Source organism: Podarcis tiliguerta, assembly GCF_965153285.1.
Source record: "Podarcis tiliguerta genome assembly, chromosome: 2".
Taxonomy (NCBI): Eukaryota; Metazoa; Chordata; class Lepidosauria; order Squamata; family Lacertidae; genus Podarcis; species Podarcis tiliguerta.
In genome coordinates this window covers 98,699,680-98,727,228 of record NC_139535.1, presented here as the reverse complement: position 1 = coordinate 98,727,228, position 27,549 = coordinate 98,699,680, and the positions used below count along the sequence as shown (strand labels likewise).

General features: G+C 39.7%; 1 protein-coding gene and 1 long non-coding RNA gene across 2 annotated transcripts in view; one reads left to right on the top strand and one right to left on the bottom strand.

Moving 5' to 3' along the window:
- Positions 1 to 26,610, top strand: part of GNA13 (G protein subunit alpha 13) — a 28,625-nt gene extending 2,015 nt beyond the window's left edge. Inside the window, exons 2-4 of the mRNA XM_083427827.1 lie at positions 4,880 to 5,106; positions 20,427 to 20,477; positions 22,291 to 26,610. Of these exons, the coding sequence (XP_083283953.1) occupies positions 4,880 to 5,106; positions 20,427 to 20,477; positions 22,291 to 22,866 (854 nt within the window). The 3' untranslated portion in view covers positions 22,867 to 26,610. The remainder of the gene's footprint in view (positions 1 to 4,879; positions 5,107 to 20,426; positions 20,478 to 22,290) is intronic.
- Positions 10,641 to 21,840, bottom strand: LOC310671780. The gene is made up of 2 exons (XR_014508182.1): positions 21,387 to 21,840; positions 10,641 to 17,778 (listed from the first exon to the last, which is right to left on the bottom strand). It is a non-coding gene; the product is annotated as an uncharacterized lncRNA (long non-coding RNA).
- Positions 26,611 to 27,549: the final 939 nt, after the last annotated feature.

Below are 27,549 nucleotides of genomic sequence, written 5' to 3'. Positions count from 1 at the left end.
GATTCTGTAGTGCACTCGTTGGCCATCAGTTGGCGGGTTGGAACCCACTTCACAACCTGATCCAAAGTGGGGTGTAGCAGAAGTACTACCGCCATGCATATAGGTGATGAAAGATTAAGAATGGGTCCCCAGATGCATGTTAGGGTTAAAAGTGAGTCCTGAGTCTGAAAAGGTTGAAGATACCTGTTGTAGTGTGCCAGTAGTTGTAGCAAATATATATTATGTTATGGGTATATTGTGATATGAAGCTGTGGCTCTGGGTATGTAGAGAGACGAAACTAGGCATAGCACTATAGGCATAGGAATTGCAATTGCAAGGTTAATGAGGGGCTTCAGAGAAAAGTTTCCAGACGTCAGTTACCTGAGTGTACAGAGGAATTGTGGACCTAAAAACGTAAGGCTTGCATATGGTGAAAATGGATTATAAGTGTGAGTAGTCATGTGTGTGTTTATAGTCACTCAAGGTTAGACAGCCAAATGTTTCAATGTCTGCTGCAGGAGGTGAATGGTCCATAACGGAACAATGTGGAATGGTGTACAAATCCTGCCTGGGGAGTTTATTTTTAAAGAATATTCTTGAGATTTATCAAACAGGAGTTCATATAAGCTTGTTATCATGCCTTGCTTATGACACCTGACAGTTCAGTTGTGTCTGTAGTTTTTTGCATTTGTAATTTATTGCATGTGAAATTGGGGACGTGAAGGGTAAGCGAGGAGAGTTTTTGGTGGTTACGTAGTGAGGAGAGAAGGGTAGGCATGGGACGAGGGATTTTTTAGCTTTCACAAAGTGATGAACAGTTATGGAAATATGTCCAAAACTTGTCCAAGAATGGATATATCTGTACCGTTGCTTAGTGTCATTCTAATGCTGTCTTGTGACATGGAAGTGAGTAGTATAGGAACAAATTATTTTTGCATGTCAGTTGGCTTGTGTGCTTCCTCTCCCTGCCCCCTCCTGGCTTACAAAATATTTGGGTTTGGCTCAAGCTACAACTGGTGACAATATGGTACAGTCTAAGATTCCAGCTTTAACCTGTCCAGTCTCGTTTTCAACTTCCTAACAGTTTCTCTTTTTATGCACAATGAGAGTTGATGTGTACAAATCTCAATTGAGTAAAAAAGCACAGAATTAAAGATGTAAGATTTCTGGGAATTTTGAAGTCATTGAGGGGAGGAAGGTTTTTCCTCAGTGTTTCCCCTGAATGTCCTTCCCTGGAAATTTTTGGATTTATTTATTTTTAAATACAATACTTGTACATTACATACTCTTTACATATTAAAAGGCATGTTATTACTTTAGGAACATTAGATGCATTATGTCTAACTTGATTTACCACAGAATTATCATGTCTAGTATATTTAAAATAACATTTGTTCAGGCAAATGGAATTTAAAGTTTTCGTTTAAAAATGGAACTACAAGCTACAAATTGTGAGGAACCTAGCATTTATTTGGTTTTGCCAGTAAATGAGCACGCAAAAACAATAACTAGAGACCATCAACATTATAGTAAAACAAATGATTCTTCAGAAAATTATGATGTCATCTTCTTCAGTCGTCCACAGTATAAAACAGACATAAAAAGAGTCAAGAGAAAGATGGGAGGAGGAACAAAACTCAGGGAACACTACAGTACATGAAATTTGAACAGTCTCTTTTTCTGTGGTATCACTTTCTGTTTCTTCATATTATCATGGACTTCTAAAAGCTGAAGGTTTCCCCAGATTGAAATAAACTCCTGTCCTTTCACATAATCAGTTTATTTCTTGATTTGGTGTTTCAAACACAGACCAGTTTCTTTCACATGTTGGAGCAGATGGAGGAATCTGAAGTATGTAAGAAACAGTGCTTACAAGTGGGGAGACTTTGTTGTGCAGAGACCTTGCCATCATTCTGCAGGCGAGATATGTTTGGCACAACCACACACTGTATTCCTTGACCAAATGTGTGAAGATGTTCTGAAGCCTGCAGCATTTGAAAGCACCTTTCCAACAACAAACCTTAAGTGTGCTGTTTGTTTTGTAATTTGATCATATTCAGAAGTAGTACTATCATCATTTATGACTTTGATCTTGGATCCAACAGCAACGTGATTAGATGACAACAAATAATGTTGCTATGTACTAGCTCCCACTCCCAGTCCTTTGAGGCCTAAATGAGAGGACAGAAACAAGATCAACAAATATGCCAGTAAGAGGAAGACCACAAGCAAAGATGGCATTGAATGCTTCTTCCTTCTCATGTGACGGTGACAATGCCCTCCAAGGGTCCGAAATGCATCTTGCTCTTGCATGTGAGCATTGTACTCTCAGTTGACAGCTCAGGACTTGTTCTCACTGTGCAGGAATTGTAATGATTTGATACCGTACATACATAGTCTCACATAAAAATCTTCCTGTTGCATAGTTTTAGAAATCATTTGGCAGGGTGGGGAAAATATATGAACACTTTGTCCTAAATACTTTCTTTGTCATTCTAAATGAAAATATTTCATAATCCTTTTCTTTTCTTTTTTGCGGGGGAGAAACAAATATTTTTCAGGGGACCATCTCTACCCCCTTCAATTTTTCCATTTCCCCCATGGGCCCTCACATCTCCATACAGAACATATGTTTGCAAAAATAAGGCGTTAAAGCTGAAAGTGCATCCCATCTCAAGTATCTACCAAAAACTGTATACATTCAGATATTTGAAGATAGCTCTCTGGAAAGATGCGTACAGGAGGTTGTACCATAAGACAGCTTACAAGCTTCACGTATGCAGGAGCTGCTTATATCCTTGATCTGTATGTAGGGGAAAGTTGTTCTCTGATTCTCCAGTTTTTGAAGTGTCTAGAATCTGTTCAAAAATCATAAGATGGGGCTCTTGGCTTCTGAGCCTTGTCTATGGTGGTGCTTAATTTATACACGAGCACAAGAATGGGGAGTTATCTGTAGTGTAAGCATAATCTTGTCATGCTGAGACTTTCTGTGCCAAGAAAATATGCCTTCTGGGCTGTCATGCTCTCTTAAATTCCTACACAGGTTAATATATGTCTTCTTCACATGTGTCATCAGGATGTGCCTGTCTCTCCTACCTGATCTAAATGTTAGCTGCCTCAGGCTTTTTCCACCCAGTTGTTACACTAGATCACCTAAGATTGAAGGAATTTTACATGGCTGGGCTTCTTGGGAATCAAACAGTGGTGACACTTTGAGAAAATTATGCAGATATATTACACAGCTATAGATTGCCATTCCATTAGTTGAAGGCTCTTCACTTAGTAGAGAATTTCTTGAGTGAAAAGGGGAAGGAGGGGGTGTTTTTTGGCTCCCTTTTCCCTAGAGCCCCCATTCTGCAGCACCTCCCACGCTGTTCCAAAGGGGTAGGGGGAGGTGTTTGAGGGCTCCAGAAGGAAAGGGAAACTGATGAAAATTGCCTTTCCCTGTTTCATGGAAGCCTCTGATGGATGAAAGAGCCTTCTGTTGAGCCAAAGGATACAGTTGGATACAAGCCTATGTTTACAAAAGAGAGATTATATTGTTCTATCGTCATGACTATCTGCAGTAAAATGGTCCCTCTTTTTTTCTTTATAGGCATCAACACTCCCAAATGAAAAGATCTCAACTAATAGCCACAATTCTAACTGTTTTGGCATTTAAAACTAAAATTCTCCCATTCTTCTTACTTTGAAAGTAAGAGAGTCTGAAAGAGAGACTGAATATATTTCACCAACTCTTTTCCAGGAGCATGATAACTGATACTAGATAATCAATATCTTACTGAAAATACTTAATAGTGTTTTTGAAACTACAAATATATTTTTAACTTTGACACCAAAGTAGGTTGTTCTGGTCTTATACATGTATTTCCCTTTTCATCAAATAACAATACTTAGTATTCATATAGCACAGTAGAGTGTTAAAAATGCCTTGCTTCAGATATTATGTTTGCAGCACACCTGTAATATATGTTAGTGTTAAGTGTCTTGAGGCTGAAAAAGAGTGCCTACCTACAGCTACGTAGGAACTTCATGGCAGGTAAATTTTAAACCCACAAGTTGTTCATGACTGAATCCCTTAGCCCCTCCATTACACCAGTATTTTCATTTTATCAGTAAAATGTAACAGCTTGTACACATTCTATTTTTTACCTTATATTTTAAGGAAAGTATTTTCAGCACATTTTCAAGATGAGCTGGACTGCACTGAAGTCTGTAGGACTTATTTCCCGATAGGGCTGGGTGATAAATTGTCCCAAACGGTTCGAAGTCCATATTGTGATACCGGTTTCATAATTTTTGACCTGGCAATATATTGCAAATCATGGTGTGTGTGTGCGCTTTGCAAAAATCACAATGTGGGCAAAACTGTGAAGCTAGCCAGTGCCTCTGCATAGCTCCATCCTTATTTCTGACGTGATATATTGGTATATCATGATGTTTAGCTGGCGATATATCACAAGATTGAAAACCAGGTCTCACTCAACCCTATTTCACGATGTGCTAGAATTAAAGTGTTAGGCCAGTTTTGCAATTGCATCCCAAGTTATTACCATGTCTATAGTTCATTATTTGAAAAGAAAATTTGAAGACATGCTTTGTCAAAGCTGATAACCTCCCTATTTCTGATTACCACTTTGGACTCTGTTAAGTGTCCTATTCCAGCAGCTGTCTTAGGCATATATGAAACAGCTATTCTCCAGACCCAAAATTGCACAGGATCTGGTTATGCAGAAAACAGTCGGGGCTACTACAGACATTTTTCTATCCATTACAGTACTTGTCATTAGATTGGGTCTCTCTATGTGTGTCACTCATTGCTTTTTGAGAGAAGCTGTTTATTGGGCCTAAAATAAATACCACTAGGAAAATAACAAAGTGCTTTCAATTTTGTTGAAGGTGTAAGAGTCCTTGTGGATGCTCGAGAGAAACTTCATATTCCTTGGGGAAATCCTTCTAACCAAAGAAATGGTGACATGCTGATGGCCTTTGATACTCGCTCAGGAGTGGTGGCGCACGGAATGGTGGAGACCCAAGTTTTTTTGCAGTTCCTTCCAGCAATAAGAAGCTTGTGGGCAGATAGTGGTATCCAGCATGCCTACGACAGACGCAGAGAATTTCAACTGGTAAGAAGCACATCTGATACTTGTTGTTCCTGTTGAGATCGCATATTGTGAAATGTTTTCAGGTGAAATAATGGTTCCTTACTGAGCCGTTGTAAAAGTTATCATTAGCCATGATCAAAATACTCCAAAGATGTATAGCCTAGTCTGCTATGATTTTCATATTACAAATTGATTATTAAGAATCATTACACAGAACCTAATATCCACAAGGCCCACCATAATTGTAGCAGAGCCTGAAATTTGAACCTGGCCTTGAGAGTATATAAGAATGATTTCCTGCTCTTAATCTACTTCAGATAAACTAAAGATACAAAAATAAAAAAAGGTATTACAAGCTACTTGTGCACCACATATGTCTGGTTAAAATCAGGTGTAGGTTCTGAAAGAAGTTTAGGGATGATGATAAACACAGTCAGGGGTAATGATGTGGGAATATTTTGTTTCTAGAGGAGCAAGGCACAAATAACTACAGCATGGTGTTATTTTACATGGGAAATAGGAAACCGCCTTAGTGCCAGAACATTGGTCTCTATAGCTAAGTGTTATCTACACTAACTGGCAGCAGCTGTTCGGGATTTCAGACAGGAGTCTTTTCCTTACGTACCTGGAGATGCAAGGTATCAAACATTCAGCATACAGAACAGTTGCTCTACCACTCAGCTATGGCTCCTCTTATTCTCAATCACTTAACTCTTGGTAATGTTACCTTTGCTCAAAAGAGTCCTAGGATGCTAAACACGAGCATATGAACTGCCAGTGTTAGAAATTAACCGGGTACCAGGCACATTTTGCTATTGGCGCGGATCCAATTACGACCACATGGAGATTTCTGGATGCCAGGTTGGCAACTGACATCTCCATCTGGCTTGCATCTCCAGCTTTCTTAAGGAGGTACACAGAAGACCTTATTTATTGCATTTATATCCCCCCTTCTCTGAGTACATGGTTCCCTCTCCTCAGTTAATCCCTACAAAGACCCTATAGAGCAGCGGTTCTCAACCTGTGGGTCCCCAGATGTTGTTGGACTACAACTCCCATCCCTGAGCTCTGGCCTTGCTAGCTAGGGATGATGGGAGTTGTAGTCGAACAACATCTGGGGACCCACAGGTTGAGGGTCTATAGGCTGCTATAGAGGCTGTGCCTGGCCCAAGGTCACCCAGTGAGCATCATGACTGAGTGGGTCTTTGAACCCTGGTCTCCCAGATCCTAGTCAGACACAACAGCATACTGGCTTCTAGAGTATTTCTGATATGGGGCAACTATATAAATCAAGTAGATAAATAAATATGGGGGAAAGCAAGATGTTACTTAGGGAAGGCTTCCATATGTCTACATTTCGTTGCACTTCCCAGTTGTGTTCCCAGTTCTCAAAACCACAGTTTATCCTTCTCACCTCATTCACTAATATTCATGAGGTGAACCATTGTTTGCATTAAAGTGCATTAAATTATGTAAACCATCGTTTACATTAAATTGTCTGTCTATGTGCTTTTGAAAATCAAGATCAAACTGGTTTACAATTCTGGTACGTCCTGTTGGTTTGGATGTTGGGCCAATTTTGTTTTGCTACAGATCAAGGAAATGAGGCATTGTAGCACATGAGAGAGAGTGAATATGCAAGCCTAAGGGTCATTCCAGGCTTGTTCATTTACTTTGAAACTATGTCAAAATCAAACTATAATTTGCTGGTTCAGACATAACGGGAAACTATGGTTTGTAGAAACCGTAAGTAAGATCATTTTACTCTGCAAGAGAAATGGGGGAAGGTGGAAGTGTGTGAGCCCAAGACTTGCTCATGTAGAGACACCCTATGGTTTGTCATTATATGTGAAACCATGCTCTTGTTGCCCATACTTCTCAATCTCCATATTATGAAATGAAGAACTGTGACAAAAATTTACCTCTGCTTCCAGAATAGCATATATGCAGTAACAGCCTGGATTCCAAGAGGCACGTGTAGAATCCTCCTTACACAATGGGGCTTTCCTGCCCCGTCTTCCACATTACAGCCCTTGAAAAGCTGCTCCTAAGGGTCAAAGGACCCTCCAGAATGGAATGGGATGGAATGTGTTGTGGGGAGCTGCAGAATCATAAAAGAGGGACGGGGATGACTTTCTGCTAATTTAAGTGCCTTTTTGGTTGGCAATATTGGGTCCAAGCCAATGACAACAACAAGAGAAATAAGACATAAAACTCTTAGCATGTATATTTTAAGAAAAATAAATGGGCACGTATATGCAGAGTTTCTTTGGAAGGTTTTCATTCAGGTTGTCAGTCCTTTGGCAAATGTGGAAACAAAGAGAGGAATTCAACGTTGTGCTAATACAGATGTTATTTTAGCTCAAGCATTTCTGCTAGCCCAGATTTCCCCTCTCCCCCTGCACACCCTTCTGGGGTTTCTCCCACCCCACCCAAGCCAATATGGGGGTGGCCTGACATGCCAGCGTGAGCCATTGTACTTCCTACCACTAGTGGAACTAGGTAACTGAATCCAGCCTCTGATTACAAACTTTTGTATTTATCCAGTTCTCGTGACATAATTTAGGAGAAAGGAAGGTGTTCCTTAGAATGCCTTAAATCATTAAAGCAAACTACTTCAAATCTCAGAAACCTCATTTAATTTGTGTGATGCTTTGTTGCAAGTGACAACTTTTTTGTTTGTGTTTTTAACTTATTTGATTTATGTACTGTTTTAAGCAATAATTGCATCTTGGCTTTGAGGTATATGGAAGAGAAGGGAAGGAAACATTAGTCAGTTTCACTTTCGATCCATACTCCAAGGTCTCCTGGCTTGATGAATGTTTGAACAGCACACAGCTGTCATTTCCTTCTCTCTCTCTCTCCCCTTCCCCCTATCCCTCTCCCTCCCACTTCCCCAAATAGAAATGTGAACATTAACACTTTAGAATTTGGCAATAGCCTGTTCTTTACAAAGTTCACATAGTCTAGTTGCATATAAAACTGCTTTGCTTTTATTGCCTGAGTATCACGGTGAGGTGCCTGGTATACTGTAGAATATACCTCCACAAAAGTAGATGATTATACAAAGTAACTCTTAACTGGCATTTAAGCTTGCAAAATTGCTAGCTACTCTTCACCTTTTAAATTCAAATTTGACAACTTTTCTGTTGCTTTGCCCATGGAGTTGTACAGTGAGAACTTTGTTGTTGCAATACTTTCCACTGTCTGCTTTGCTTAGTTGTGGCTTCTTGCTAATGCAGAAGATCTGGACATGTGAAAATATGTGAAGTCAGCTGTACTTCTAACACCAAGTTTTAATACAACTCTTGTGTTTGTTTTTTTGGAACATAAAAGTTAACTAACTGCAGTTCTGGTCTGAACATGGGAGTTCAGTTCAATCCTTATTCCATCAAAGTCACAAATGGCTCCCAGTAAATATTGCAGAAGTGTAAGAAAGTGTAATAAAAGGCATGTTAAGAGTAAAGCCAGCTGAGAAACCCCCCCTCCAAAATCCAAAAAGGTAGGCAATACCTTTATTAGGGCCAACCAAAATGTTACAAAATATTGGCAAGCTGTCAACTTCTCCAGAACTCTTCACCAGGCAAGATGTTAAAGCAGAAGGGTGTGGGGGAGGATGAGGAAGAATAAAGAGCAAAAAAAGTAAGAGAATTAAGCTCGGTGCCATATGGTCAGCTTCTAAATTGTCTTCCAAGATGAAGACTGCAAACTGATTCCACCTAAACATTAGGAAGAACTTCCTGACAGTAAGAGCTGTTTGACAGTGGAATTCGCTGCCAAGGAGTGTGGTGGAGTCTCCTTCTTTGGAGGTCTTTAAGCAGAGGCTTGACAACCATATGTCAGGAGTGCTCTGATGGTGTTTCTTGCTTGGCAGGGGGTTGGACTCGATGGCCCTTGTGGTCTCTTCCAACTCTATGATTCTATGATTCCATGAATGTCTCTGCTAGGTACCTGTAATGCATGCTTGGGGAACCTCTGCCCACAATGCTGGGCAAGCTGGGATCCTAATTTGACTTGCAAGGCCATTTTCTCACAGCCGTGCCTATGATCTCTACTCTCAATATCAAATGATGTCAGATGTGGGGGAGATAAAAGTGTGCTTCAGATTCATTTTAAATTTGGCGCCTTGAGTTGGGCTGTATTTGGAAGGCTCCTGAACTGAGAAGATCCATACTACAAGCAAGGCTTGCACTGCACACTGAACTTAAATGCCCACCCATCGCTGGGATTGGGGAACTGTCAGGAGCTGGCTGATGGATGGGATCCAGTTGTCCACCCCTGCTAGCATAAGCTATTCATTTTGCAACAGTAAATCTTGGTTCTAAAGGGAACACTATTGTTATATTTGAGGTCCCACATACTGTGTGGAATATACTCCTAGCCTAGAGACTTTTTCATTCGATAAAACTGATTGAACTGGGCTCTAGCCCACGAAAGTGTGTGCCTCAATAAACCAGCTAGTCTTTAAAATGCTACAAAACTTTTTTTTTGATGCAACATTGCTACCCCTTTCAAATATAATCCCATAGTATGCATAGATCAAAGTAATGCTCTATTTAATTAACTTCCAGGTTTGCTATACAATGCCAATATTTTTTGTGTAGTTGTCTAATTCACGAGGCAGTGTGATCTATTTTGAGATATGAATCATAGATCATGTTTCTTCAAGTTATAAGGGACTATTGTGTAAACATGTCATAACATTAAATAGGTTATACAAATATATCCTTAGAGTTGACCAAAGGTTTTAGATGACTCTCAAAGTAGATAATAGAAATCCACTGAATAGATGTAAACCATAAATTAAATGATCTATGCATTAAATAAAAGATCAGCCATGAGGACATTTTGGCCTGAAACAAACATGCGTAGTACTGTTTAGGTAGTGACTATTGTTTGTAGCGGACAGTCTGCTTGTTTTCAATTTTACTGTTTTCCAATTGTTCTGCTTAGTAGGTTCTGTGTGCTAGCCTTTTATTCACTGCTTAACATGTTTGAGTACTAAATAAAGTACATTGCAAGATTTTGGTGATTTCTGCTACAATGTGGAAAAATACGGTGTTTCTGAATCAAGTCTCACTTGAAATTACTTCATGTCATGCAGAGCAGTTCCCACATGACACCTGTGCTTTAGAATGAATTGACATTACCGTGGAACCTCGTGTTACGTACCGTCCTCCTTACGAATACTTCGGGTTACCAGCTCCACTAACCCAGAAGTAGATGCTCTCAGTTGCAAACTTTGCCCTGGGGTGCAAGTGGAAGTTGCGCTGCAGCCGTGGGAGGCGCCATTAGCGAAAGCACGCCTTATGTTAAGAACAGTTTTGGCTTAAGAACGGACCTCCAGAACGAATTAAGTTTGTAACCGGAGGTACCGCCGTAGATGTAGCTCCTCTCTAGGAGAACTTACCTGGTGAGATCACTCTCTTATTTCCCCCCAATAAGGAGTAGCGAAAATATTTGCCTCAGAGTCCGGTGATCAGAGCTTGCGACTAAAATAGTATTGTGTGATTGGAATGAATATATTGTCTGGTGGTAGGTACTAGTGTAATTGAGATTCAATTGTATAGATTCATGGGGCAAGTGATACAGGTATAAATTAATAGCTTTTTGTGATGTCAATGGCATAATCAGGTGACTGTTTTTAATCTGATGCTGATCTTCACTTTAGAAGTTTTTGAAGGGCTAGCATGTAAGAGGAAGGGAGAGCTGTCTTAGAGTGGTGGCATCTTATTTCTTAAACAAAATCAACTATTTCTGTACAAGATTATTAGCGAAAGGAATATTTAGTGGAATAGAAAAACCTTGCAAACAGTGTCTAACTGTAAATACAACTATATAAGCCAGTTGCATTTTAATTTTAAATTTGGAGTTAGAACAATTTGGATAAATCTAAATTGAATTAATTTGCTTCTGCTTAGTTTTACACTGGAATATATTTGTTTAAATCCAGTGAGGAACAGTTTGCGTTTGAATACTGTTGTGGCTTCTTTGTAGATTTAGCATCTCTCTAAATAATTTGAATATTCTCTTAACATGGTCATACAGTATTCAGAGCTTTGGATGCTCACTTCTGTCATTTAACTGAAATTGGATGTAGAATTGGCCTCTTGGTCTGCTAACAACTTTGAAAGAGAATTGCCATTAAAACTAGTGCAAGACCATTCCAGGAAGAATTAGAACAGTGTCTTTCTTCAGAATCCTGTTTACGTCTGTGACTATGCTTGCAAGCCTTTGATCAGATTGTCAATGACAGGAAAAGGTGTGTTTGGTTAGAATCTCTACAGTTTGTTTCTCTTTTTAGCATGAAAAGCAGTGGAGAGCAATGTTCATTATCCACGTAAGCAATTGGCAGCCCTGTGATTTGTCACTTGCCTATCCCTAGGTGAACACTTGATTGGGAAATGGCCCATGCTGTAGTGATAAATATGTTCAACTTCTAGCCTAGAGTTACAGTATGTTGTGTCAGTCTTGCTATCACAGCATTAAAGAATTTATAATCCTGTAATGGTAAAATATATGGAGGACAAAAAACATGGAATGAATACTCTGCAATGAAGGCTGAATTACTGGTGCTGTGCATCTAACGTTAAAGTGTTACCACCTTGCTTAAAGAATCATGCTAGGTTAGGTTGTGTGTAGCTATGTCACTATCTCAGTGGCACTAAGGAAAATACCATAAAAGTAAGGCCTGAATTGCTTTTAGCACTAGAAAATATGAAGCTGGAGAGGGGGAAAGGGTTGGGCATGTAAACAACTGGCATGAGAGCTTACCAGCATGTCTTTGAATAGCTATGTATAGGGTTGATCTAATCGGTTGGGAACCAGCGTAGAAACAACAAGAGAGCCAGCCTCAGAAATGCTCATGGCTGTGTAGCTATATTTCACTGAACTTTTTGTTTCTGTATGTCTTCAATGCTCAAGTTTTATGTGATGACGCCAGACCCGTTTGTTTAAACCTGCTTCTGACCTAGTGAGGTACAAAGCTTGGGGTGTTTGATTTCCAGAATTCCTTTTCTCCTGTAAGGACGCTGAACCTGGAGATAAGAAAAGAACTCATGAAGGATGACTTGCAAAGAGATTAGCAATGGACATGCAATAAGGGTTCAGCTTCCATTCTCTGTGTTCCCCTGTGAACCTACGTGGCTGAATGGGGACATGAACACTGATTTCCCCCGTCCAAGTTCAATACTTGATCCGCTGTTCATCACTAGGAGTTAGCTTTCACCCTTATTAAGAGGCTGCATTTCGCCTGTTGGAATATTTCTGGATTAAACTTTTGCAGTACTCTCTCCTCTGATCTCATAGAAGTAAATTTAAATTAGGACATGAAGAAGTTGCTACACTGTGTTTTCCAGCCCAGGCAGGAAATGCAGGCGATACAGAAACAAATGTTGTCAGTGGAAAGACATGAAAAACAGTTTGCTAAATGCAGCAGGCCTTTCATATGAGTAGCTTATACTACTCAAATGCTTTATTTATTTGCCTACTTTTCCTTTTAGTTTTCTCCAGAATTTTATATAGATGTTGAAATCAGCACTGGGAATGGACTGGAAGGCTAACTGGAGAACGAGGCTTCAGGAAAAGGATGAAGGAAATAAGAAACTGCAGCTAAAGGAGAATCCGAAGAAAACCCTGAAGATCAGTAAAGGTTGTGGGGGTGGGGCAGGAAGGAAGATGAGTCAAAAGACAAGGTGGCTGAAGGAAGGGGGACAAAGCAGGCTGTGGACTGACAAGGAGGGCATGAAGAAACAGTGGCGAAGGCACAGAACTGAGGAACCAAGAAGAAAGCTGTCAGAGGCAAAACTAAACTAGGGACTATGAATTATCAGCAGTATGGAAATAGACAGGTGAGGGAGGGGGGGCATATGCGGCTCATGAAACCTAGGGCTACAGGGTTGTAGACCCTGAAAGTGGTGGTTTGGCAGTCATGGTTTCACCTTTGTCTATAACATTCTGACCCTAGTAATGGGGGGGGGGGGAGAATGAGAGCTAGAAATTAGTGGGCATCAGGTGGGTGCTGAATTTTACTTAGTCATTAGCACATACTACAAAGGCTTTTAGTATTGTGCATTTTACAGTGGTACCTCGGGTTACATACGCTTCAGGTTACTGACGCTGCTAACCCAGAAATAGTGCTTCAGGTTAAGAACTTTGCTTCAGGATGAGAACAGAAATTGTCCTCCGGCGGCGTAGCGGCAGCAGGAGGCCCCATTAGCTAAAGGGGTGCTTCAGGTTAAGAACAGTTTCAGGTTAAGTACGGACCTCCGGAACGAATTACGTACTTAACCCGAGGTACCACTGTAATTGTGAATGTTTTGGTAAGCCGTGGAGGAAAACACTATAAGTGTTGATTTGTGATCAGTGAGCTGTCTGGCTGTGTTACTGAGACATTGCTGGATATTGAGGGAGGTATGAACCTCTCCCGGATGCCCAAGCTATTGGATGTAGCACCAAGCATAATTTGAGGGGCAGGATGTATAGCTTTGGACTCTGGACAGCATCTGCCTCATCAGATGCCCTATTCAGCAGTTGGCCAGTTCTGTACCTATTGTTTTTCTGCCCACAAACCCTATTTGAACTGATACAGGTGGTCTTGAGGGTGTTATTGAAGACTCCAAGGCAATGGGGTTGAGGACTTTAATGTCCACGCTTAGGCTACTTTGTCAGGAGGACCTTGGAATTTCATGGCTTGTGCAGTTGGAGGATGTGGATAAGCTTCTTAGATAATTGAATCCCAACATGTATACTCTGGATCCTTGACAATTGTGGCTATTGAAATCAGCAATAGAACTGGGCTGGAGATGAAGGTAGTGAACATTTCACAGAAAAAAGGGTGTGGTTCCTATCGTTCTGGAGGTGGTGGTTAAATTCATTAAATACAGTAAATCCTTATTGAATCCACAAACCTTGAACTAGCCTCCAATCGCTAATATTTCATTATTAGTCACAGTATTAGAACATATGATAGCTTCCCAACTTGACATGCTGATGCTGATTATTTGGATCTGTTTCAATCAGTCTTCATACCTTAGGTTGGGTAAGAACAGTCTCTGTCTCATGTGGACGGCTTACATTAGGGAGTAGATTGGGTGGGGCAGAGGGGATGTGACCCTGTTGGTTCTTCAGTGGCTTTCAGTACCATTGACCATGGTATTCTTCTGGCCAGTTTAGCTGATTGATTGGTAAAACATTTGTCAGTGTTTTTTTGAAGCACTGTTAAAACAAATCAATGCTTTAATCCAGTCTTCCCCAACTTAGTGTCCTCCAGATATTTGGATGGCACTAAGTTGGGGAAGACTGGATTCAAGTATTACTTTGTTTTAACAGTGCTTCAAAAAAACACTGACAAATGTTTTACCGATCAATCAGCTAAATCTTTGTTGACGAGTCAAATGCCCAACCCCAGTGCCAGATCACATAATGAAATTTGTAGTCATACCCTTTTCCATTTTTACTTGCAAGCTTTAATCTCTCATTGGACAGCACAGAGTAACTAGCAAAGAGTCATATAACCTTGTTTGAATGTCATTCTGGTATAGGGGTTTTTTCACTCTTGATTTTCTCCTGTTTGGCTTCCCACTCTTGGCGAAGTTCTTCTCGTAGGTGAAGAACCTCATCGTCGGTTTTCTTCCTCCTGTCACCGTCAGGCAGGAAGCTGGTGTCCACATCTGAGTTTCCCCCGGTTTCTTCTTGGGGGGCCAGGTCCTCCCACTCCAGCTCTTCTTCCTCTTCCTCCTCATTCAGGGTGAAGGACAAAGTAGAACAGAATTCAGAATAATGTGGCTCTAAAACTGAACCAATCCTAGCGTATTATAGTTGTTCTGGTTTACTGACAAGTAGTGGGCAAGGATAGTCTGGTCTGTATCTCTGGTGGTGGGAAGAGCATAACTGCAGGGCAGCTCAGCTTCTTTACAGGCTCTTTCCCCTGTCTTTTGAGGGGGTGACCTCTGACTTGCTGAACAATGGGGTCCAGAGCCAATTGCTCAGGTCTCTCAGGTAGGCATCTTAAGTACCCTTTGCATTTGAAGAGGATGGAACAGCTTGACTTGGAGAACTGGTGGTACTAGGAGACCCAGGTCGGGTGTGACAAGTAACACATGTTGCATTGGGCAACTTAATTGTGCAGTTAAGTTGCAAGGGATCTTTTCTTAGAAGCCTTTTTGGATATTCAGCTCTCCCATTTGTGAATAATTCTGACTGCCTCGCCTGCAGAAGGGCACATTGGTTTATAGTGCATAGATAGTTACTGCTGTTGCCTGTTTGCAAACTGAAACTGGATTCTATGACTAATTTGCCAGATGTCTGACTCAGATGGAAATAGGCTAGGCTTCTGTAAATGAATACAATATTTAAGGAGAAAATACAGATTTTGCTTTGGATGTGTCATCAAGTTCTAGGTTCTAAGTATTTCCTTTCTCACAGTTCATCACAAACCAGCACTTGTCTAACTGTACTAAAATGTTTGCTTAAACTTTCTTCAGTTGATCACAAGACTACGGGGAGAACCACATGCTATCTAAATACAGCCCCTCTGAAAACGGAATACTTGCTGTTTATGAATCAGTGTATTTAACAGTGCGCATCTGTAGATTACTCAGATCTTTCAGTTGGAAAAAAAGACCAGGCTTTGTAGCTGAGTTTGGCCCTGGATAATGCTGATGAATTCAACAAGAGAGCAGATGTTCCGTGAGCATTCAGAGACACTGGCTGAAGGCCAGCAAAATGACAGAAGGCCTTTTTTAACTTTGTACACCAGTGATGTTGTTAAGCTTCTTTGCCATCTTAGTGTACAGAAATCCATACAATGTTCAGTTACAGGGTAGGGTTGGAGGATCTCTATTTGTAACCCTGTGGAAACATCCAAGCTCAGATATCAGTGGTCATAAGTCTGTTAGATTTAGAGAGTTAACACTTGGTTACTGATAGCTTCTGACTGTATAAGGAAACGAATGGCATGTATGTGTGTTTGAAGTTGCTTGTGATTTTCTCATATTTTTATACTTTTCATCTTGACATGTTCTGTGATGGTTTTAAATGGGATATTCTAGTGCTCTATGCCCAATTTGAGTGTAGCCTCTCCTTCATATATTTTGGGCATCATATTCCGGTATTAACACCTTAAATTGGGCTCAAAAGCAAATTCACAACCAATGCAGATTTCTGGACTAGTGTAATACATGTCTGGTCAGAGCTGGCCGTTAGCAGCTTCGTTGTGCATTCTGCACAAGCTGCAGCATCCAAATACTCTTCACGAGCAGCCCTACGTAGAGTGCATTACAATAGTTAAGTCTGATATTCAATAAAATACACAGTGGATTTGCACAAAAACCTGGAAGAGCAAGTCCTTTGGCATTCTCCTGAAATTTTGATGCATCTCTAGGTGAAAGAAAAGGGGGAAACAAAGATACACTGTGGAGCGGGAGTTGTAAATGGGGATGACAGAAACGAAACAAGGAAAGATATTTGCTGTATCTTGGCGACTTCTTAACAGAAATGTTTGAGATTTCATATGAGTACGGCATTCAGCACTTAGGTGCTCTATTTCATAGTTTGGGCAAGTGGTCTGGATTTTATAGACATCTAGAACAAATGGCTATCATCTTAAATTTCAGGTAAAATACTATTTATTCATTTGCTTAGGGGAAAGCAAAATTCACACTTGGCATCCCAAAGTACATAAAATACAACCTTCAGAACTAGCTTGTCTCAGCCTACAAACAATAACATTAGTTATTTGGTGAGTACTGTAAAAGTTTTCCCTAAGTTAGCAAAAGCTTGTCAGACAATACTATAGGCTTGCAAGTTTGTCTAAATTGTTCTGTATTTTTTGCTGGTAGAACATGGTTTGCTATGTGGTTGAAAAATTCATCATTTAATGCTATCCTTGGTTATAAGAAACCTCAGTGCAGTTTCCTCTTTCACCACAGAGTTCTTTTTGACCTCAAGCAAATTACCGAGTGATTGATCTCTTCCTCTTTAAAGGTGCAGATTAAATTATAGCGCAATCTATAATTTAGGAATCATTAAAAGCATAGTCTAGGAATGATTAAAAACATAGCCTTGCACATATCTACTAAAAAGTAAGTTCCACTGAGTTCATTGGGATTTGCTACCAGGTAAGTGTGTTCAGAATAACAACAGAAGAGGGTTAACCTCTGTAAAATGAAGGAATAGATAGACATAGACATGAATGGTGAACTGTAAACTTACTCTGATCCTCAATGCCACAATATATGTCATGGAAATTTCTGGACAGTGGATCAGTTGTTGTTTAGTCGTGTCTGACTCTTCGTAACCCCATGGACCAGAGCACGCCAGGCACTCCTGTCTTCCGCTGCCTCCCGCAGTTTGGTCAAACTCGTGTTCGTAGCTTTGAGAACACAGGCCAGCCATCTCGTCCTCTGTCATCCCCTTCTCCTTGTGCCCTCAATCTTTCCCAGCATCAGGGTCTTTTCCAGAGAGTCTTCTCTTCTCATGAGGTGGCCAGAGTATTGGAGCCTCAGCTTCAGGATCTGTCCTTCCAGTGAGCACTCAGGGCTGATTACCTTCAGAATGGATAGGTTTGATCTTCTTGCAGTCCATGGGACTCTCAAGAGTCTCCTCCAGCACCATAATTCAAAAGCATCAATTCTTGGGCAATCAGCCTTCTTTATGGTCCAGCTCTCACTTCCATACATCACTACTGGGGATCTGGGAATGAATTCATCATATGTTACCTGCACAGTGGATAACCCCTTAGAGTAAGCACAGATCTGAGAAAGTGAAATGCAAGCAAGCAAGCACACTGTATTTCTCAATAAATGATTCTGAATGAGTACTGTAACATCTATAATCCTAAATGTTTTATTGTGGCAACAGTTTGCTTCCACTGAATACATCAGGTATCCTGGTAAGGTGGCCAGTACACATTAATATAGATTTAAAGCCTAATAAAACAGGATGTGAGATTACAGCATGTTCCCCTGATTAAAATAACTCTCAGATTGAAAGATGGTGAAGAACAACGGAAGTTCATGCAATTCGTGAATGGACACTGAGAAGATTCCAGGAGATGTGCTGAGTGCTGCCTTGCTGCACCATACCAGTTGTATTTATGATTTCTTCTCCCTCCCCACTGCTAAGTGTTATATGACGCAATTGCAATTATATGGTGCTGTGCAGAACAACGTAGAAGTAAAGCTGAGTGTCATCAGTGCAGTGATGACACTTCAACCTCATACCTCTGCATGACTTTCCCCAACAGTTTGGAAGCCAAGATTTATTCCACATATTCTCTGGGTCAAAGATGCATGTGAGCCTCAGGTTTGTCCCATATCTACCCTGTATGTAGTTTATGCAAAGTGAAAACATGTCCTTGGCTGGAACTTCGTTTTCTATGAGATTCTATGAGTAACCATTGCATACTTTTCACATTGGCAAACAGGAGTGCTTCGTGCAACACAAGTCGGGTGGGACATTTACATTAGCACGATTGTTGTGACACAAGATTTCTCAAGCTAAATCCCACTTCATTAGGTGCAAGAAATGTGATCCTGAGTCAGGAGACTGGTTACAGGAAAGATAAAATTCATTAGTGAGGCCAAATCGTCATGGAATGTGAGATATATGCAAGAGTCCATTCACACTGGCAGTGATTGATGGCGATGATAACTGTACACATAAGATGGAAAAGGAGAGAAAGTGAGAGGGACGACTGTGTGGGAGAAAGGGAACAGAGAAAAGGGAGTGGCTAAAAGAGGGAAAGAGGATCTTTGAAAATCTTCCAATTGAGGATAAACATTTATACATCTAATAGAGTGCATGTTTACACCACAGTAAATCTTCATGCTTACAGTTCCTCAAGATTCTTTTTTTACGTCAGGAGAATGACACGGTTATCCTTCCAGAATTTGTCACTGTTCACAGTGGTTATTACATGCATCAGCCCCAGGCCCTGCAGTTGCACTAAATGCAGATTTGTTTCTTATTATGAAAACCTGATTTGACCAAATTAAAATCTAAAGCCTGAAGATATGCTTTGTGCATTTTGTGAGTACTAGCAGGATTGTAACCATAAAGGGGGCTGTGAGAAACATGAGTGGTATGTTGATGCTTTTCTTTTTATCTTTTATCTTGAGTTCAGTCTTATGGACTGGTGCTTTCTGGAGTACTATTCTTGTGTTCTGCTTTATTGTGATGGTGTTTTAATAAATTATCTGGGCATATTTGTTTTATTGCTTTAAACTGCTCTGGGTTCTTTTTGGGGGAAAATATGGAATAAATGTTTTTAGATTTAAAAAGAGCATGCTTGAGCGTTTTCTGAGATTTGCAGGGAAAAAGTAAACTTTGAAAAAAGAAAAAATAAGGGAACGAAAAAGGCAAACATCCAATGAGAACTGCAAATACTGGAGTGTGGAGGATACAGAGTGCAATGCTCTGCTTGGAGAGAATGGCTGCATCAAATGGTGGATAAGAGCACATATTTTAAGAGAAGTGGGGTACACTGCAGCATTGTTGCAGGGCATGCTGACTTATTCTAATAGCAATTGTGTTTTCTAGGAATCACACTGTGCTAGCCCCAGTACTATAGGGCAGTTGTAATCTTTCTCAAACCTGCCATACATAACAAAGCATTTAACTACTTAAAGAATATTTTGTTTGAAGGATACTGAGTCAAATGATAGCCGCCCCCCCCCCCCGGATGATGAGCCATCTCGGGCTTGTGCCAGCTATATTAACTTTCTGTATGCATGGAAAGGTAATTTGAAATGTGTGTTTTTTAAAACACTTTCTTAAAAAGATGTACTAGTTTGTGGTGAACATGGCGGGAGCTATATTCCAACATTCTCTGTTATTAGTGACTTTGCACTTCCTTGAAATTTGGGTTGCTGCTTGCTACAGCCAGTTGTATTTATTGAAATAGAATCTTATGTGCATGTAACTCATATGAATGTCAATGGATCAATCTTCCCCCTTTAAACAGATGAGCAGCAAATTTGTGCAGGCAAATTATGCAGAAGTTCAGAAATCATTGTCACACTTGGAGTCATTTCCCCATCTTTACCTCCTTGTAAGCAGAATTTCTAAACAGTTACCTTGCACACCCTGATCCCATGTACATTGGTCCCAATCCAGGAGTGTTCAGAATGCTTAAATTCCCTGGAATCAATGTGCTTGCCCTATGATAGATTGTGGCCATTGATTTGATGCAAGTCCCACAGATCTTGGTGGCATTTGTTTTCAAGCAAGTGTGTTTAGGAATGGGGTGCAATATACCTGCTTTATCTAATTTGCATTAGATAGTTGTATTCATATATTACCTATGAAAAGCCATTAACTGTACAATTCCTTCATTTTAGGGGGAATCTGTGAAATATTTTCTGGATAACTTGGATAAACTTGGAGAACAAGTAAGTGTAACTTCATTGATTTTTAAAGCAGTCTGGTATGTTTGGAATGTTTTTATTTATTTAACAGCTTGTAACAGTTGAAAGTTAATTTATATTGCAAATTAAAAGTGAGAAAACATGCCAACAAACTGCTTATGTGGTGTTTGTGTTCAGTAGTCATTGGCGTCCTCTACTAAGCTTCCTCCATTAACTCAGAGTGCTATGGTTGATGCTAATGGTGTTTTTTGTCTGCTCAAATTGCATGTTGCCCAGTTCTTGGGCAGCTCTAAAACACAGTAAAGCGAATAACAGCGCCTTCAGGGCCACAGTTTCCATCAGGATTATAGAATTGTTTATAAGCTCCAAAGGCATACGAAAAAGGTGGAAGCTAACACAGGCCTTGGCTTAGTGTTATGAGCAAACCAGTGCTCACGGTTTGTTTTATCTCTAAACATTAATGGGTAAGTAAGGAACAAAGCCTGACTTCTGTTTATGATTTGTTTGGAGAGAAACAAACTACCAGTGCTGGTTTGCATGTTAACACTAAGCCTGGGTTTCATGGTTGTTTCTCACATCTCTAGGCTGGATGGAACGATGAAGCAGGAACAATTTGAGCAGTGTGCTTGAGCACATTGCTTATTCACGGCAAGCCATGGCTTACTGCAGGGGTAGGCAACCTAAGGCCCGGGGGCCGGATGCGGCCCAGTCACCTTCTGAATCCGGCCTGCGGATAGTCCAGGAATCAGCTTGTTTTTACATGAGTAGAATGTGACCTTTTATTTAAAATGCATCTCTGGGTTATTTGTGGGGCATAGGAATTCGTTCATTTTAATTTTTTCCCAAAATATAGTCCGGCCCACCACATGGTCTGAGCGACAGTGGACCGGTACACGGCTGAAAAAGATTGCTGACCCCTGACTTACTGCTTACCATGATGTGCAAATTGAGCCATAATCACTTTTCAGCTAGACAGTTCTGTTTTAGTTGAGTTGGTTAATCTTGTGAGCCTGTTGAATTGGGCTTTAGGCCCCAGCAGCAGCGAAGTCGTGACAAGCGTCTTGGGAAGGCGGGAAAGCTCCCAGCATTTCTCAATCTATCTTGCCTTCACATCAAGCAGCACACGCCTTTCTTCAGCTCTCGTGTTTGTCTTCCACATTCTTCTGCTTGTTAAGCAGCATTATTCTGGGCTTAGGTGTCTGCTTCTGAAAGATAAAGATCCTAAACTTGAACTATATTATGCGGAGAAGAAATAGCATTGCAAATCTGCATAGCCAAAAAGATTGAAAAGTAGCAAGCTGTGTCCTTTTCTGTACATTAAGCTCTTCTGTATTTCTTTTCTTGATTAGAACAAATCAGCTAGGATATGTTAGCATTTTAATTCTGCTTTCCAACTTTAAATTCTATGAATTTAAGTTTATGAGGGGCTTTATTTAATGTTCAGACACACTATTAGTTACTTAATAACATAGCTAATTTTGCAGAATGTTAGAAATTAGGTAAGTGCTTTCCTGAATAAAACACAATCATAGAAAATGGTTCCCTTCTCTTCTCTCCCTGCCCCCAATAATTTCTCTTTCTGAAACCATATATTTGTCACTGAAAACTTTTTAATCAATTAAATGAGATAAACTTAGAATGGTATCATTCTCATTATACTTTTGGCACTATATCGTACACGCAACTACTGAGTTATTTTTTAAAAAACCACACATTTAGATAACAAAGGATGATAAAATCTTTTCTGTTTCAAATATTCCAGGGCAGTTCATTTTAATGTTCAGTACCATTCACAGCACCTTAATTAACTTTGTTTGTTTGTTTGTTTGTTTCTTAGGACTATCTTCCCTCCCAGCAAGATATTCTACTGGCACGAAGACCTACAAAAGGGATTCATGAGTATGATTTTGAGATTAAAAATGTTCCCTTCAAGATGGTTGATGTAGGTGGCCAAAGGTCAGAGCGAAAACGTTGGTTTGAATGCTTTGACAGCGTCACTTCTATATTGTTCCTGGTTTCATCGAGTGAATTCGACCAGGTACTTATGGAGGATCGACTAACAAATCGCCTTACAGAATCTCTGAACATTTTTGAAACTATAGTCAACAACCGGGTTTTCAGCAATGTCTCCATAATCCTCTTCCTAAACAAGACAGACTTACTTGAGGAAAAAGTGCAAAAAGTGAGCATCAAAGACTATTTCCCAGAGTTTGAAGGGGATCCCCACAACTTAACAGACGTCCAAAAATTCCTGGTGGATTGTTTTCGCACAAAACGCCGGGACCAGCAGCAGCAGAAGCCCTTGTACAACCACTTCACCACTGCTATTAATACAGAAAATATCCGCCTGGTATTCCGTGATGTAAAGGATACCATCCTTCATGACAACCTCAAGCAGCTCATGCTACAGTGATGCGCAGCAACAACAAAAAACTTTGATTTGTGTTAATAGTTTACAGCAGGAGTTGGAAAAAGGTCTTGTCCGACCTCACGATGTGTGGGGTAAAGCTGCTGCTGTTCCAGTTAATTGCCAACTTCTCTCAAAATTCAGGCTTAAATCTTTTCCGCTATATCTCGTGTCTTGAAAGAGTTTTCATTTCTTAACAGACCTCAACTTTTTTAAAGCTAACTCACAAGTTTTAACCTCTTCCCTCTTTTCAGCCTGACGAAGCCTGTACTCCAATAACAAGTAACTTGTAGACATGCAGTTTAAAGAATTTACTTCGGAAACTTGATTAAGTTTAAAAAGCAGTTTTGGCATGTGAAAGGGCTATAGAAGAGATTTGTATAACTCTGGACTGCTCTCCAAGCTTGGCCAACCACCGCCGTCAGTTCTTTGTGGCAAATAGCTCCACCCTGTCAAATAATTAAGCTGTCTTTGAAGTTTACAAATGCATTTTTGCTTCCATGCCAATATAGGATGTTCGCCAAATGGTACCAGAAAGGAGGTCCGCTACCCGGGAATTTTTTAATCAAAAAGAATCATGCAAAGGGACTTCTGATCTTAATTGGTCATTGTTAGATCATGTGGTTTGACAAAAAAATCTATGCTTTAAGTTTGGAACTAACTAGCTTAAATCACACAGCTGTTTGCAGCTTTAGATGTCTGCCAGTTGCTGTGAATTAGCTGTTTTAAGAATGTTCCTTGAGGATTGTTGTTGTTGTTCAGTTAGCTCATACATTATGGTTTGGATGATGGAGGAAACCAAGCGAGAGATTTGTTTCTGTTAAGCAGCAGCAGTGTTTATAGATGTCAGGTGCATCTATAGTGTTGACAATACTGAGAATGCACATAACTGTATTAACATACAGGACTGAATATTATATTGCTGGCCAAAAAGGCAGAAAGTGATTATCAAAAATTATAAGGGAACTGAATGATAACCTTGAAATGCCATATTGCAAGACAGTGAAATTTTAAAAGGCCTCCACTTTCCACCTCAGTTGCTGCACACCTCAATAACTCCGCCTTGTAAGCACCTCATTCACTGAAAACACAACCGTTTTGTGGAACTAACTGCCTTTTTTCATCTCAATTCTGAGGAGGCTAGTGACATTTTTGATTTCTCAGGTGTTGGTTTAAAAGCCCATATGCTACTAGTTACTCTGGATTTCCAAGTTAACTATAAACATAACTTTATGCTATGCTTTAAAGGGAACATCTACAAAAGCAATGGATACTTATGCCTGTTCTAACGCTTTACTCTCATCAATGTTTTAATGGTTAACATGATCAGAGATTAGCAGCACAGTTCCCCCTTTTTTTGTTACACAGGCCAAATTTGATGCATTGCTATTGTAATTCCGTAATCTTTGTGGAAGGAAGTCAGTCAGCAAAATCCATAGGTTTGAAACCAATTTAGTTTTGCTGTCTAGATCCAGGTAACTTGAGAGCTCGTGCCAATTAAGTGCTTTAATAGAACAGGCTCAGTGTGGAATAGTGAGCCTATTACAGCATCAGAAAACGCTGTTAATTGATGCAGAATCCTTTAACCTAAAGTGCCTCTTAATTGCTTTTCCTTGCGGTGGCCTTAACACAAATGCCAATGTTTCAGAATGTGGCCTTTTGTGGGGTGGGGTGGGGACTCCATTGCCAGGTTAAACTTAGCTACAGCACAGAGATGTTGCATATTTGCTAGAAAATACTGAAAATAAAAATGAAACCACCCACTCAGATATTCTGAAGTGTAACAGTATAGGTGTAGGTGTTCTAAGGATAATATTTCTCCCACTCCTGTATTCTTTCAGGAGTCAATCAAAATCGGTATGCAAAGCGCTTTTTGCTAGTCTTCTAAGTAATATATAGTTAAGGGCAGTATTTGTTTTTAAATGTGTTAACAAATCATGATTTATGTGGAACTACAAGCAAATAGGAAGAAACAAAATGGTTTCATTGGTTCAGTTTTATAATGTTGCTAATGGGTATAGTTTTTAAAGTGTGTGGTGCACAAATTTTTCATTGTACTCCAGAAAAATGGCTAGAAGTGGGGAGATTTGGAGTATTTGACTTTTTTAACCAAAAGGAAACATTTGGGGGTGGGGCTGCAAATTTAATTAAGGGAACTGGGGAGGAGAGGGGTGGTCCTTTCCCGGCTGGCAGCTTTCCCACTCAGTCTCACACATAACACAGCTGCTTTTCCTCCACAGCTTGGTGGTGGGGGTGTCATTTTGATAGGAAAATCAGCTAGAGGGAAAAGAGTGAAGCAGCTCCTGGCTATTCATCCGCTTAACCTTTCATGGCAACCTCAAAAAAAGTCATGGGAAAGATACACACAACTGTGTGTCATGTTGGTAGAACCTCACATTTTCAGATGTAACTTTCAAATACAGGGCTGGTTTGCAAGAACACTTTTTCTCAAGTGTCGCTTAACAAAATGCTTCCAAGATGCTTCTGCAAATTCCGGGATTTGTATTTAAGTAAAATTAGAGGTTTATTTTCATTCTAACCTCCGTGGAATAAACATGGAGTGATCTTGCATATAATATTTTAGACTGTAACAAAATTCAACGTTTTAAAGTCTGAAATAAAACATTTAATGTCAAAATTCTTTTAAAAATTAAGTAGAAAAATTAAGGCAACTGTTCTTTTTAAGCAACAAAAAACCAGTCTTACCTTTAGCCTCATGCCTTATTTTGGAGTAGCACTGTATAAACAGCCACTTTTCAAAGCTTAAAGAACCCTCTTTTATCACTGAAGTGCAAGATGAGACTACTGCTGGCCCACTCTCAGGCTTCTTGAAAAGTTCACTGCAGTGTGGGAGAGCAGTTTGAAGAACCCAAAAACTAGAGGGAGACTTTGAAAACAGCCTTTGAAGACAAGGTGATGGTTGCACACTCTCAAGATGCTTTTCACTTAAACCAAATGTGATTTTCTTGTAAGATTATTTGGAAACTTATCTTAAGAAGAAGCCTAGGTTGAATCCAGACTTGGTCATAGTTGGAAAATTATGGGACTCTTCCCATAATGATTTCAGTGGATCTGTTCTAAGCATGACTTAAGTCCACATTGGCAGCAAATTCTTGCTTGAGCCCCTGATTAGATTTTCTTTGTGCTAGAGTCAACTGCACAAAGACCAGGTTTTTTTAATAGGCCTTTTTCTGGTACCACAACAAAGACATCCCTAAGACCAGACTTGTAAAGATGACACAGCATTGTAATACTGCCATTTGCAGTTTTCTTTTATCTTGTACTTGAAAGCAAATTGCCACTTACTTAAAACTGCTTTCTCATTCTTCAAGAACATTGAGAGCTTACATTCTAGAAACCTTTTCTCTAAAAATATATTTGGTAACAACCTCACATAATATTTATCTAATGAAACCAGGATTTGTATTAGCTTTGTATAAATGTGGGGTGTTTTGTGGCTTTACATTTTTTTTTTATATTTGTAACTTTTGTAACTTTCCAGGGACTAAGAGAATCTGCTACTTTGTAAAAAAAAAAAAAAATCCCTCTTGCCTTAGTTCAGCATCAGCAATAAATTATTTCTAAAGAAGGTCTTAAAGGCATAATTTTAAAATGGTTCGGTTACTAATAGACAAAAGCCTCTTTGAGATTTACGTTGCTCTCTGTACATACATTGCAGGTGTTCCAACTATTAATATTTGCCTTATGTAAATTACTGACGGTAAATAAACAATATACATCCTCACTGTGCATATGGAGTTTGTATCTTTGTGTATATTTGATGTTTTATAACTTGCTGGCAATGCAGCCAGATTTTGACAACTGCCTGTCTTTGAAACATTTAAAATTCTAATGTATGTGGAACTTAATTGTATTTTGTGGGTTTGCGTTGTCTTCTCTAGCTGCAAAATAAGCAACTCTGTGCATTCTTGACATTGGAAAAATAAGTGCCATTTTAGAGTTTTGACACACCCAAGTGTCCAATACTTAAGCGAAAAGTTTACTAAACATTGAATCTCATCCTATACAATTCTGGAAAAGAATTCAAAGAAGAGAAACAAAAATATCAAGGGTTGGAAGCTACTCTATGTTGAAATACAGAATTTTGGTGTAATTTGGAATTTCTTTGGAAGAGGAGGAGAATAGTGGGAAGAGTAGAAGCATAGAGAGTGAAGTGAGGGCTTGCCAAGGCTGGAACGTTGAAAAGAATTCTGGTTGTATTAGTCCTAGGTTTTATATTCTGCAGTCCAAGGCATTTTGTAGGCATGACTACTAACTCAATTATTTCACATTTCACATGTCACTAGCAGTACAGTCCTAACCTTGATAACTTGTAAGTAATTCCTATTTAAGTTTTATTCTACATAGTATTGCAGCATGTAGTAGTTATTCTCAGACATGTGCTGGTGTCACGTTGCCCAAAACAAACAAGTATTTAGAAGCAGAGCTTGATCCTTGCCTATAAAAGGAAAACTTTCAGATGGCAGTCTGCACAATAGTATTAGCATGTTGACTTAGCAGAGTAATAGAGCTACTTAGAAACCAATAGGTCAGTGTTAGGAAAGAGCTTTATGGTCTCTATTTACGGGATACATCCATGTGACTTGATTTGAAGTTCGTTCTTTTCCCCAAGAAGCCCTCTACGTGTTGAGTGAAATTTCTCAAGCCTTCCTTCCTCTGAAAGTAGTT